Source organism: Stylophora pistillata, chromosome 1, assembly GCF_964205215.1.
Source record: "Stylophora pistillata chromosome 1, jaStyPist1.2, whole genome shotgun sequence".
Classification (NCBI taxonomy): domain Eukaryota; kingdom Metazoa; phylum Cnidaria; class Anthozoa; order Scleractinia; family Pocilloporidae; genus Stylophora; species Stylophora pistillata.
This window is the reverse complement of record NC_142519.1, coordinates 44,995,050-45,009,112: the sequence shown is the minus strand read 5'-3', so window position 1 is coordinate 45,009,112 and position 14,063 is coordinate 44,995,050. Positions and strand designations below refer to the sequence as shown.

Genomic DNA, 14,063 nt, shown 5'->3' with positions numbered 1-14,063 from the left:
TGGTAATAAATGTTTTCTCTACAATACTGATAGAGGAAAGGTTTTGACTTGGGCCTCTCTTGTCATGGTAAAGAGTCTGAAATCATTGAATTGCTCACAATTCAATGTTCGTCGACTTCTGATAAAAATCGATTGTTTTAATTATCAATCGCTGCAAATGAGATTTCCTTGCCTAAAAACACTTTTCTTTTAACAAGGCAAGAGACAAAATGGTATGCGATGAAAATCAAGATCCGTACGGTATGAAACAGATCCTCTCTAGGGGGAGCATTCAAAAGCTAATTTAGGTAAAGTGTCCGAACATCAATTTTACTGAATAGCTCGTCATTGTTCGTTAGGCTGCCCTGAACCTTGTCGATGCAAAGTTCTGAAAGGTAACATGAAGGGCTTTATACGTGTTGATTGTGAACAGAAACAGCTGAGATCAATTCCACAGAACGTTCCAAGAGCTACTGTAAAACTGTAAGTAGTTAACAGCGAATGTTCAATGGTCAAACATTTGGTGGCAACAGCTGAAAAATCAATTTCGCCCATATTTCAAAGTGAAGTAGGTCTCAATAGGAAATAAACCACTGCATACTTCATTTGGCTGAATATCGATTCATTTTCGAGAAAATCGATAACAACTGAATTCCGCCGCCAAAATGTGGCTTTTGAGGCTCAAAATTTCAGACGCATCTCGGAGCGTCGCGTCACAAAATGAAAAAACCTGGATTGATAAAAGTACCAAATCTTGAAAAACAACATCAAAACATATGCTGATTGCAATTTGAGCAATTCTTTACCATTTATTTACACAATCTACTTGAATTTTTCCGACCTACTTCCAACTAGATTAAAAATAGGTCAAAAATAGCCCGTGATTTAACTATGTGCTATACAAAATAGTTGTGGAGGCGCGGTGGCCTCATGGTTGGTGCGCTCGACTCTGGATCGAGTGGTCCGGGTTCGAGCCCCGCCCGGGACATTGTGTTGTGTTCTTAGGCAAGACAATTTGCTTTCACAGTGCCTCTCTTCACCCAGGTGTTTAAAGAGAGTCTCAATGGGGTGCTGGCTTTTACGGTTATCGGCTAAAATTTTGGCTCTTTTACGGCTATCGGTTAATTTTTTACAGTTACGGTTAACAAAAAAGTTAAAAATTAATTTCTTTGGTTCCAAAAGGTTAAATATCAATAAGTCCGTGTTTTATTTAATCTTTAACGCAAAATAAAGGTGTTATGGTCATCTCAGGCTTAACTGAGTTATTTAATAACATTTTTATTTAATTAAAAAATTTTTTACTTTAATTAAATTTAATTTAATTAAAAAAATTTTATTTTAATAACATTTTTATTTAATTAAAAAATTTAATATCTGATAAATCGTACCACTTCTAATATTATTTTACGCAGTTATTAAAGAAAACAAAAACAGAAACAGAAAACAAATTTCAGGGTCCAGTGTCTTTTACGATAGCGAAGGACTGTAGAGATCGATTGTCTGCAGCAGCTTACAAATTGACAATGTTTACCGGCAACTTTACTTTATTAGTATTCCCCAAGGGGCTTTTCAATACTTAAGGTATGGGTCGCACTTGGGCAAAGTTTTCAACTTTGCCGGCAAAAAAACCACACAAAATTTGAAACCGCAACCGGAAAGCAAACTTTTGGTTTCAACTATCAGGGTCGCACTAGGTGAAAAAAATGTCAGTGATGACACTTTGACAAACCAGACACACGTTTATTGACGTGCTATGGGAAGAGAGCAGTGAGCTGAAAAAGGAAAACAAACGTTAAAAAAATGCGTCCCGTTGAAGCATTGTTAATAACGATCACGATGATGCTTATTCTTCTTATTCAGTTAAATCACGTGCACTTTTTTGTCTTTCGTATGATCTATGAAAGATGGATTAACGCCTGTTTAACTGTTTTGAATACCGCCATGATGAGAGCGAGAAATCGACGTCAGCGAAGATTACTTCGAGCGTCATATGCCTGATCAGTTCCGCGACCAGTCGAGTCGTTTGCTGTTTACTGACAAGCGATGATAGTTACGGCTGTGATAGCTATTGTTTAGCCCGAGTTTTCCGAAATCTACCTGCCCCACCCAAGCACTACGGCGTCTTTGATGTTTTGGCCGGTTTTCAAAGTTTTTGCGAACTGGAAAAGTTAGGGTCGCATTAGGCAATGTGCCCCTATGACAGATTTTTACACCAAAGTGACCACATTCACACCAAACTTTGCCAGGTGCGACTCATGCCTTAGTGATCAACAGTAAGCGTTTTGACATCTCTGCTAGTTGCTTTACTCAGGTATTTCAAGCTCGCGATCTCCTGAAAATAACAAATATTAATCCTCAGTAAGAAAACCAGTCTTTCGCTATCGAAACAATTAGCTCCCCAAACATGTGGGGAGCTAACTTAGTTTCTGCAATCCGCAAGATAAAAGACCCGCAAAAATTTCTTGCTACGCGGCATCCTAGTAGTCACGTACAAAATTCATAACTTTAAGAGTACTTACTGTTCAGCTCGCTTCCACTATCTGAGTCAAGCAACAGGGGTAGTTCCAGATCTAGCTGCTGCTGGGTCGATAGAGAATGAGTTTCTATCTTGCCGCTGATTTTGGCGAGGCGGTAAAGTTTAAGGTCAAATTGCCCAGGACCGAACTTCCTGGCTTGCTCGTTAAGATCAAGAAAGTCAATAACGTTTTTCTTGAACGCTGACAGTGTCCGATGCTCTTCTTGGACTTTGAGTCTTGCCTTGTATCTTTCGCTTGGCATTTCCTCACCCGTTCGATAAAAACTAACAACTGCTTTAAATACCGACATCGTTTAACTCACATGCACACTGGGTGAAGAAATTGGAGATCTTAAAACAAAAAGCTTTCGACTTGTCCTAAAAAACGCAGGCCAAGTGAGGTCAAGGGAGACTACCGGGGATCCTTGAAACGAGTTTGGCCTATAAACGTATGAACTACATGTACGACATGTACGGAGTCAAAGTCAGCAAAATAAGAAATGAAACAGGTCATAAGTAAGTTTAGAACCTTCCTTAAAATTAAGAAATTTAGTGAACAATTTTTTTTACGGTTACCTCTTTTGACCCCATTTACGGCTAGCGGTTAAAATTTTTCAAATTTTACGGCTATCGACTAAATTTTTGGCCATTTTACGCCTATCGGTTAACCCCATTAAGACCCTCTTTAAATTGGGTACCGGAAATTTAATGCTGGGAGTAACCCTGCGATGGACTGGCATCCCACCCAGGGGGAAGTAGAAATACTCCTAGTCGCTTCATGCTACAGAAACCGGAAATAAGCACTGGCCTAATGGGCCACTAGGCTCGTAAACAGACTTTACCATAAAAAATAATTAACTGGAAATCTGGGTTTCGGAAGGCGGAAGGTAGTTCTTTTGGATCTCCAAAGAATATATTGGGGAAATGATTCGGGGTGATTTCATCAAATTTTGAAATTGCATAAAACGCGCCGATTCGACGGTGTCGTCAATTAGTCGAAAATGTAGACATACTCACGAAAACTCAATTTTTTCGCATTTTACGTTCAATCTACTGCTTATTTAACATAATATGCTCTTATCTTCCATGTTTCTGAGGATTGCAGTCCTAAAACTGTTGCATCTCCCTCACAATAGTGATATTACCTGGAAGGATAGTCAACGACTCCTAATAATGATTATTCACAAAGCGTAGTCCAAGTTGTCTGTTGGGATGCTACGGGAGATCTACACCGCACTTGAACTAGACGTTTCTTCACTAACCAGCAAGCGGAAGCAGCTCCATATAGATATTTTTCAAGAATTTGTTGAAAAGTATGGACGAAATATCTAATGTAAACCTTGAACTCCCTGCCTGCGCAAACACCCGCGCCCTGTCGGCAAATCTAACGGATTACTAAAGTACCTTTCTGATCCGCTATAGCTAAAGAGGGAAGTGATTTTTAGGCCGTCTATAAAAAGAATTCATTTACTTCTTAGATTTAATTAACTTGGAAGGAAAACATGGCTTTGTTTACTCTTTTATTTGCTAGAAAAATATAGATGTTAGCTTTTACCCAGTGGGCGTGAAAATTCTGTTCTGATCAGACAACAGGCCTATAATGTGTCTTTACACATCATCTACACTTTATAATATATCGCCATGTAATTCATTGATGGCTTTGAACTCGAACGTATTAGAGGGGGGATAAATGACTTCTTACTTGGCTTGCTCCTTCGACAAGACTGAGTACCAAATAACTTACTAGTTGGGCTGATTCTCTCAAAGCCTCTCTTTCAAATACACAATATCAGTACAATTAACGCTCGGCGAACATGTATATTACTTTAAGTCCTTAGGCATACCGACCCGCACTCAAGTCTGCTGTATCAGCTGGTCATAGTTAGTAGAGGGGACTGGTTAGGAAACGCGGTAAGCTTCAAAGGGCCGGCCTATTGTCTGTCCCCTGAGCTTCGATAGAACGTCACGTGACCAATGACCCTGCACAGAACCAAAACAACATGGCGGACATGAACGACTTATTTTTCTTCGGCGACGAATTTAATGCCATATTGGAACTTTGGAAAACGAGGAAGAATTACAAGAGCACTTTGTCGAAGCAGCTGACTCTCTAAGTCTTTGAGAAGCCTTTAAAACGTTATTTTCGCCCAAAAACTTTGCAGTTATTGATGCCCTTAGCAACGGCATCGGTCGTAGTACAACATTTTTTTTACTGAAAGTCTTTCGATTTTGAGGTTCAATACGACGAGGGAATTGTTTGCGAGTTGTGCCAAAAGAAATGCAAGACTAAGGCTGGATTAAAAAGACATAAGACAGTAAAGCATAAGGAGGAACAAGCGCGGGGAAATTAACCGACTCAAGAAACCAAATTCACTGCTGAAGACTTCGAAGCGTTATCAATGAAAGCACGAGATAAAATAATTGAAAGAAAAATCTACCCTCAAAGCGTAAGAGAAGAGCTACGAAGATAAACGATTGCCTGGGATCAAGAAAATATGGACTTCTCAGAAGTAGAATCCATGTATATGCGTTTGGTTAAAACTGGAAATGCAGAACAATTCTACTCGAAGTACTATTCAAGAATAGGCCTCAATTCAACAAAGATTTTTGTGGGGTTGTCAAGTAATGCGGCAATATTGCTTAGTACCAAAGTGGCTGAGTGTTTGATAGCTCACAGCAAACAGAAAGGTGAATCACCAAATCCCAATACCCCCACTAAACTGTGTGATAGAGAAATGGCAGGGTTACAATATATTGGAGGATATGTACTGCACAAGCTTTATAGCGAGGTGAACAATGTTTACAGCCCCACAGCACATACAACAAAAGCGAACTATCATTGGATGATACTTCACTCCAGTGGTACTGGCAGATAAGATCTTTTTTTGTTCCTGCCAAAAGAGATTCATAAATGGAGTGATATTCTCACTTGAATTGCTGAGTATCGAAGTTATGTCCCTACTCAGTTCATCATCAACTTTAAGACTGGATTTCTGGATTTCACATCTCATGTTGTAAAACTGCTTTTCAAGTTCAGCACATTTAAGTCTTTGAAGTTGTACTGTCGCCATAATACTTTGAGGAGATGTTTTTGAAACAGGTGCAAACAGATGTGCTGGTTCAGCTAGTTTTCGGCATTTTGCATTGTCAGAAAGTGTTTGCTTATGTTGAAAACTACAACAGCTTGGGCACTGATCATCTGTTTCGCACAAAACAGAACAATTACAAGTTCTCCAAAACTCTTTGCATGGGAATGAATCTTCGCCATCATCAGAATCAAACAAGGTATCTCTTGGCTTTGAAATAACATGGTGTCTTAATTCACTAAAAGAAGCAGTTGGCTTAACACCAGGGCAAACAAACAACACTTCTGTACTCTTAATAAGTTCAGATACTGTAATATTCCTTACAGATCTCAACGTTTTCATATAAAGTTCATGATCGTCAGGCAGTAGCCATCCAGACACAGAGATAGTGAAGCCCAAGCTGTCATCGATCATTATCTGAAGTTCAGGTAGTAGAGCAGTCGTGACTTTCTTTAGCACAATCCTATCGCTCAGTTCTTCTAGAGTCCAATCTTTAATGGATTTCAAGGCCTTTAGTCTTGATACCAAGTCTTTGAAGCTTTTATAATACTTGGCATTTTGTTCAGGAGCGACATCTTTGACTACCGATCTTGCAGCTCGTGTCTTCACTGGTTCAGTTTGATGCGACTTCTTAGGCATATTTAAAGTAGGTATAGCGCCAAATCTAGGCTTAGTCTTGAGCATCTTCTCGGTTTCAACTGAAAAATACAAAAACATAAGTTATCATTAAAGAGCAATGCTGTATATAAAGAGTTAGAGACGCACACTTTATCAACAAACAGTCGCGAGCCTTCGCTTAGCCTACTAAGCTAAGTCCCACTACTGAACCATACAGTGTGTTTACTTACATTTCTCTATGTCTTCGGGCTTAAAGTGCTTCTCACAGGTAAACACCCTGTCTTTTTCTATCAGTTGGCGGAAGTTAGCATCAACAACTCTAGTTTTAGTGAGCTCGTTGAGCCAGTCCTCTCGCCACTTCTTGTACTCTGCGTTTCGCGGCGCCGGTAGCTTCCAGATTCCAATTCCTTTACTTCTCCTACACGTTCCACAGCCAAATACTGAACAATTTTCACCTGGCATTATGTACACTGACTTGATTAATGCTTTTAGCTATATTTTGAAGGTACGATGTCGCTCGATCACGGAGAAAATCCAAAAAATTAAACGCTACGTGACTGTCGAAACAAGCCCGCGGCGCCATTTTGGATTTATGTGTGCAGGGTCATTGTCACGTGATCTCGATAAAATCGAACGATAACCTATCCGACTGAAGTTTGCCGCGTTTCCTAACCAGTCCCCTCTACTAACTATGAGCTGGTGCAGTGATTACTCTAGGATTTTCTTGAGTTTCGAGATACGCAGAATGAATGGTTTCAGTACCAGACGTGAGCTTTTGGACCGCTGCCAGTAATAAATGAAAGTGAATATAAGAACGCACTCCGTGAGTCGCAGTCTCACTAGCGGCACGAGTAAACGTTAACTAGGCATAGTAGGCTCTGAGAAAGAAGTAGTGTAAATATAAATCTGTTGAAGGTAGGCTAGTACAAAATTTTCAGTAAAGGTTCTGGTTTTCCAGTTTTAACTCTAATACAGCTTCTCTGAAATAAACAAGTATTCCAACACTGCATTTTTCTCTAACGGCACATCTGAAGTGATGGGCTATGCCATTTGCAGATCTTTCGCTCTTTTTGACCTAATATGAGCTTTATCTACCTAAAACAGTGATTTAAAAAATACCATGATACATTTAATTATGATACATTTTTAAAATCACGAACGAGGTTAGATGATTGTTTACTCCTGTTTCGTATTAAAATAAGACCTAAGTTCCTGAAGCCACGTGTTTCACAGTACAATGTTCTGTTTTTGCGAAGTTGTCGATTTCAGTAGATCTCATTTTGAATTAAGTAGGTTCGTTCCGCCCGCGAGAAACAAGTTTCTTAACCAGCAAAATTCCGCTTACATTTAGTTCGTGGTTCGGTTAAAGACTAACATTTAAGCAAAGATCTCTTACGTGAAGTAATTACAGCCTCTTTTTCGACGAAATGGGAATAGAGAAACCTCAAATCAAAAACCCCGAGATACGCTTTGTGAACAGTCATTATTAGGAGGGGTTGACTATCCTTCCAAGTATTATCGCTATTGTGAGGGAGATGCAACAATTTCAGGACTGCAATCCTCAGAAACATGGAAGGTAAGAGCATATTATGTTAAATAAGCAGTAGATTGAACGTAAATTGCGAAAAAAATTGAGTTTCCGTGTGTTGGGGACAATTTGCAGAGAGATTTTCTGACGCTTAGTTGTAGAATAATATAAACGCTCTAATAAAGATCATCTCATGGTCGTTGACAACCTCGGGCCCGACAATCTCCAAGTACAAACATTTCCACCATCCATCGCTCGACAAAACCCACTTGCAATCAAATATTTAGAAAGAAAATTTTTTACTAATGCTCGGGACAATTTGCAGAGAGATTGGCAAGAGTACCATATATCTCCATACATAATTATGCATTCAGACTAGTAGACTTTGTTTTTAAAGTTTTATCGTGAAAGACAAAGAAGTGGATTGCATAATTATGTATGGGGTTATATGGTACTCTTTCCGAGAGATTTTCTGACATGTAGTTGTAGAATAATATAAACGCTTTAATAAAGATCACCTGATGGTCGTTGACAACCTCGGGCCAGACAACCTCCAAGTACAAACATTTCCACCACTTGTGACACTTTGTGTTGTCTTGAATTATCTACGCCTACGGTAAAAACTGAACGAAAGAAAACTTGAATTAACAACTGATCGGGGTGAGAAGGAAACTATAAACCTGACACTTACATTTTCTGTGCAATTAACGGTAGTGAAGAAACAAAAACTGCAACAAGCATAGCATTTACGGTCCCCGACACGAAACTACTCTTAAATCACAACCATGTGCTACTGAGCCACGTGACCTAATCGATACCAGTTCGCAATTCGTTCATTCGGCCGAGAATATGAGCCTAATTGATTCTTTGGCTGTTGCCAACATATTTTGAAAATGTTCGAGTTTTGAGCACATTTGCTCTTAAGTTTCAAATAACATGATCTAGAAGGAGCTTATGCGTTAAGTTACAAGTTAAGTTCCTTGGAGATAAAGATCAAGTAGAGCCCCAAATTTAATGTTCTTAGCCGGGAAAATAACTTGGCATTTTCACTTTTTGTTTTTTTTCGAGGAATTTGTCCAAAAACAAGTTGAAGACCTTGTCACCAGAGATTTTCAGTAACAACCACTGGCTACGATACCTGTAAGGGAGAACTTTTGTCTAGCTGAAAAAACCTTTTCCTTTTCACTCTTCTGCGATAGGGAAGTTTTATTTGGACTTTACGACAGCAAATTAAAATATATCGATTTCTTTATGTTGCTACTGATCGTACGCAACATCTCTGATGAACACTTCTCTTTTTCCCGAAAGAGTTTTAATGATAATTGTTTCAGTGGTGTTTCTCGCCGCATTGTCTGTTAAATCTAGGAACGTAGAAGCTTAGACCAAACTGAAATATTCTACTTTCTCCATTTTGTCTCTTTTAATTTGCTATTTCTGGTAAAGTCGTGCCGTGAAACTATCGAACTAGTCGCCTTTTTTAGAATTTTCTAACATTACAAGATGATAAGATGGCGAGAACTCTTTTTCAATTAATGTTACACTCATTTCTTTACCTCGGGATCAATGTATATTATAAAACATGTCCAGTGGCGAGATAATTAAACTACCTAATGATTCACGATAATATATAGGGACCTGTCCTAGAACATAAGCTGGCATTCGGGTTTTCCGCTGATCGCATTTGACATTGTAAACCAAGTTTTTAAATTCTAAACCATTTTTAGAAGAAGCACATAAAAGATTTGCTCTTTAAATATTAAATCTTTGAATGATAAAGTTTGATCATTACCAGTGGAGAGAAACTTAAAAATACATACTTATCATCTAAATTGAGTCGCAGGTAACTGAAACAATGTAAAACATAACAGGTGATTTCAACATAATTATAGAAAAAAAAAACATTATTTCAAAGCTCACAGCCAGTTTGTTGACCTTTTTATTATAGAGACTTATCCAAAAACCAATTGCAGGATGTACGACCGAGAGTGTTTGCTGGAATTCGAGTTTCTAAACATGATTTGCTAAAGCTGTAAGCCAGACTCTTCTGCTACAAGGCGATGTCAATTAAAACCACATAATGAGATAGTATACATATTTATCATCTAATTTGAGTTGCAGGTAATTGAAATTATGTGAAACAACAGGTGATTTCAATATGATTATAAGAAAAAAAAACCAGACAATCTTAGTTTCTATAACGTTATTTCAAAGCTAACAGTCAGTTTGTTGACCTTTTTATTATAGGGACTTATCCAAAAACCAACTGCAGGATTTACAACCGAGAGTGTTTGCTGGAATTCGAGTTTTCAAACATGGGTTGCTAAAGCTGTAAGTACTTAAAACTCTTCTACCGCAAGGTGATTTCAATTAAAACCACACAATGAAATAAATAATTAAATAAGTAAATGAATACGTGAATAAATAAAGATATAAATAGATAAATTAAGTAATGAATGAATAGATATATTCATTCTGAGTTCTCACCTCCCAAAGTTTATTTGAGCAATTTTTGGTCGGGAAATATAGTTTATCTCGATTTTATCTTGTTATAGTATATTAATTAACTTTTAAGATTGAGCACGGACGAAAGCACAACTGTAATTTCTAATTACGAGAATACCAACATCAATATTAACTTTAAAGGCTGATAGTTTCGAAAGAAACTGTCTGGGGCTGCGTCGGTGGGTGTAACGAAATAATTTGGATATATCAACAAAGTTGAAATGGTAAATTAACCACCGTAACGATTAAAAAAGCTGACGATTCGAGCGTTAGCCTTTCGTTGGAGCGAATAGAGGATTGTGGGTTGTGTGTGCTTTTAAAGATAGAAAATGGAGCTACGTTATTGGTGGGAACATGGCAACGAGAAAAACAAGAATAAATTAGTGGAATGAAAGGCGTTCGTTGATCCCTGTGGGATTCAGACTGCCGGTTTGAAAGATGAGCTTTTGTTCAAGATTTTTACGGCTTTCCGTGCTCCTAAGTGTAAGGAAAGACCGCAGATTGCAATATGAAGGTTTTGTCGAACATCAATTTTTCAGCCAATACAACGGGTCCAAACCTGAACTCTACGGTCGCTACATGTACGACTGTATCGGCACTACCTCCTCTACCAGAGAGGAGCTCACTCAATTCATAACCGCAGTCAATTCTTTTCACCCGGCTCTGAAATATACCTGGGAAATTTCTGACAATTCTTTATCCGTTTTAGACATGAAAGTTTCAATTGAAGGTAACGTTTTATGCACTAGTGTGTTTTACAAACCTACAGACTCGCATAATTACTTGTTATATTCGTCTTCGCATCCATCTCACGTTAAGAATTCCATTCCTTTTTCTCAGTTTCTAAGACTTCGTCGTTTATGTACTGATGACTCTAATTTCCACCGCAAATCAGAGTCAATGTGCCAGTTTTCCGATAATCGTGGTTACCCCGTTTCTGTCGTTCAAGCGAGTTACCACCGCGCCCAACTTATTGATCGACATTCAGCACTACAAACGTCCCATAAGGAAGATTCCGACCGCATTCCATTCACTCTCACGTTTCACCCTCAAAACCACTCAGTTAAATCCATTATTCTTAAAAACTCTAACTTATTTCAAAACGATCCAGAGACAAGCACTATCTTTTCGCAGCCTCCGCTCATTTCATTCAAACCCGACAAAAACATAGGCAACTTTTTGGTCAGAAGTTCTATTCAGACTAATGACCAACCAGGCACTTTTAAATGCGCTCGTACACGATGCAAAACGTGTCCTTTCATTCACAACACTGATAAAATATCGGGACCTAAACGATCCATTAAGATCACCGATCACTTCACGTGCACCTCCGCCAACGTAATCTATTGCATAACTTGCACTTATTGCTAAAAGATATACATCGGCGAAACAGGCAGAAGACTAGGTGACCGATTCCAAGAACACCTTCGAGACGTGGAAAGGAATGACAAGGACACATCTAAACCAGTCGCTGGGCATTTTAATTTACCTAATCATTCTAAGCAACATATGGCAATCTGCGGTCTTTCCTTACACTTAGGTAGCACGGAAAGCCGTAAAAATCTTGAACAAAAGCTTATCTTTCAAACCGGCAGTCTAAATCCCACAGGGATCAACGAACGCTTTTCATTCCACTAATTTATTCATGTTTTTCTCGTTGCCATGTTCCCACCAATAACGTAGCTCCATTTTCTACCTTTAAAAGCACACGCAACCCACAATTCCTCTATTCCCTCCGACGAAAGGCTAACGCTCGAAACGTCAGCTTTTGTAATCTTTACGGTGGCCACTTTACCATTTCAACTTTGTTGATATATCTAAAATATTAACTTTACTACGCGCAGCCGAGGCCTGGGTCAACATACGGAATATTTAAGTCTTCGAGCATGGCCTGGAATGGTGCCATGAGGCCACCGAGCTAAAACCTCTTTATGTTTATCAGCTTTTTCTCAATTTTGAACTAAATGTTGTGTCAAACACTAAAACATCTACTGCGAGTTTTCCCGATGCTTTTGAAAAGGGGTTTTCATCATTAAAAGTTTCGATTTTACATGGTTAACCATTTCTCCAACTGAATTTTCCTTGAAGCTTTGCATTTTGTAAGCTAATTAGTTCGTATCCTTTAAAAGAGATGTTTTCAACTGGTTTCTTCGGCAAACAAAATAATTTACTCGTTTTCAAAAACATACATGCATGTTATCATATCTTAAAATCAAACCCTAAATTTGATTTAATGACTTGCTTATCACATTGTGCAGGAACTTGTCCAACAACCAGTTAAGTAATATATCCTCAGAAGTGTTCGCTGACATTTTGATGTCCTCGTACTCGCGTTTAACCCTGTAAGTAAGGCCCTTCTACTTAAAGCGAATTAGATAAGGCGCAAAAATATATAGGTATCAGTCAAAACGAGCAGGAAAGGGAGTTGATGGATGCTCCATATCCCCAATCCTATATCTGTGCTTATAGCAGTGGTGGTGAGCTATGACATGCAAAATGAATGGATTGAGTTGACCTCGAAGTGTGTATTCAATATGAAACTGATTGGTTAATTTTCCTCGTAAAAGAACTCGTTTACTGAATCGATCGGTAACAGTTCCTCTATCACTTAGTCATGAAATTAGGTCATTGTGTTGGATGTCCCAACGCTGTACATTTTGCTTTAAGGATGAACGTTTACTCAACTCTTCGCAATTTCAGAAATTGTCACCGACATATATAAGCACTAGCTACTTGGCCTTTTCGTCATGGAGATCACATCAAACATGACGCTCAAAATTTGCTTTGCCTGAGAACATATTGTAGATATCGAAGTTGTACATATATCCGGCACTTAACACCTTTTACATGTACATATATGTTGTTCACCTTTGTTACAAGGAAGTCATCTGAAAATGAGAAAAGGGCATTGCCATCAAGAGAATAACCAAGTAATCAAAGAAAGTATAAGCATAATTGCCGCCTATGCTAGCAATATTAGTAGCGCATCCAAGGAAAAAGGAGAAAGAGGCGAACGAAAAGTAGATGATAGGTAAAGTTGCTAGTAGGACCAGTAACAACAACACCAAGAAAAAAACTATATCAATAATAGAGCAAAAATTAGTTTTTCCAGTAAACGTAAGCAACTCTACTGTAAGTTTTGTTAGTACTGTAAGTAAACTTAACCACTGGTCCGCAAAAGTATGAAATATAACTATGACCACAGTTTAAAAAAATATATTTGTAATAACAAAGATGATCAAATTTGAGGAAATTAGCTTTTGGACAAGTACTCAAACTCCATACTAAGTCATGGTGACTTGTTGACCATAGGGACCTGTCAAACAACCGGTTAAAGAATCTACAGCCACGAGTGTTTGCTGGCATTAGACTTTTCTTCCGGTCGCATTTAACGCTTGATAACTTTGCAATTGATTATTTAATTATTCAACGGACTTAATTTTATTTTATTTTATTTAACAATTGTATTTTTATTTAATGATTATCTTTGTTTAATTGTATCGGTATGTGATCATTAGCAGAGACAGCACTTGTTTTAGAAGGGTGGCCCGCCTAGAATAGCTTGCTAATTGCGGGTCACCTAGGACTGTGATAATATTGTATTGCTAACAAATAAATAAATTGAATTGAACGCTGTAAGTCAAACTCTTCCATTGCAAATTCGTGTTAAAATAAGGCCCATTTATTTTACAATTCATTCTGCTCCAGGTGAGGGCCTGCGAGGAGACTGGAATTAATATAATTATAGGTGCTAGTCCCCTGGGTTTTATTTGAGGCCTCCAACTTTCTTGAAGGCGAAGAGGTGTTTATTCTACAGAGCTAAAAATATGGGCCC

The 14,063-nt window shown here is 38.3% G+C and overlaps 2 protein-coding genes across 2 annotated transcripts; one reads left to right on the top strand and one right to left on the bottom strand.

Moving 5' to 3' along the window:
• Positions 1 to 4,512: 4,512 nt before the first annotated feature.
• LOC148742723 (uncharacterized) lies at positions 4,513 to 6,789 on the bottom strand. The gene is made up of 2 exons (XM_088759060.1): positions 6,429 to 6,789; positions 4,513 to 6,278 (listed from the first exon to the last, which is right to left on the bottom strand). Exons 1-2 carry the CDS (start codon positions 6,658 to 6,660, stop codon positions 5,239 to 5,241), a joined length of 1,272 nt encoding a protein of 423 aa, XP_088615186.1. The 5' UTR covers positions 6,661 to 6,789; the 3' UTR covers positions 4,513 to 5,238.
• Positions 6,790 to 9,226: 2,437 nt separating this feature from the next.
• On the top strand, positions 9,227 to 11,931 carry LOC148742722 (uncharacterized). Its single transcript, XM_088748216.1, has 3 exons — positions 9,227 to 9,237; positions 9,971 to 10,054; positions 10,711 to 11,931. Exons 1-3 carry the CDS (start codon positions 9,227 to 9,229, stop codon positions 11,597 to 11,599), a joined length of 984 nt encoding a protein of 327 aa, XP_088604342.1. The 3' UTR covers positions 11,600 to 11,931.
• Positions 11,932 to 14,063: the final 2,132 nt, after the last annotated feature.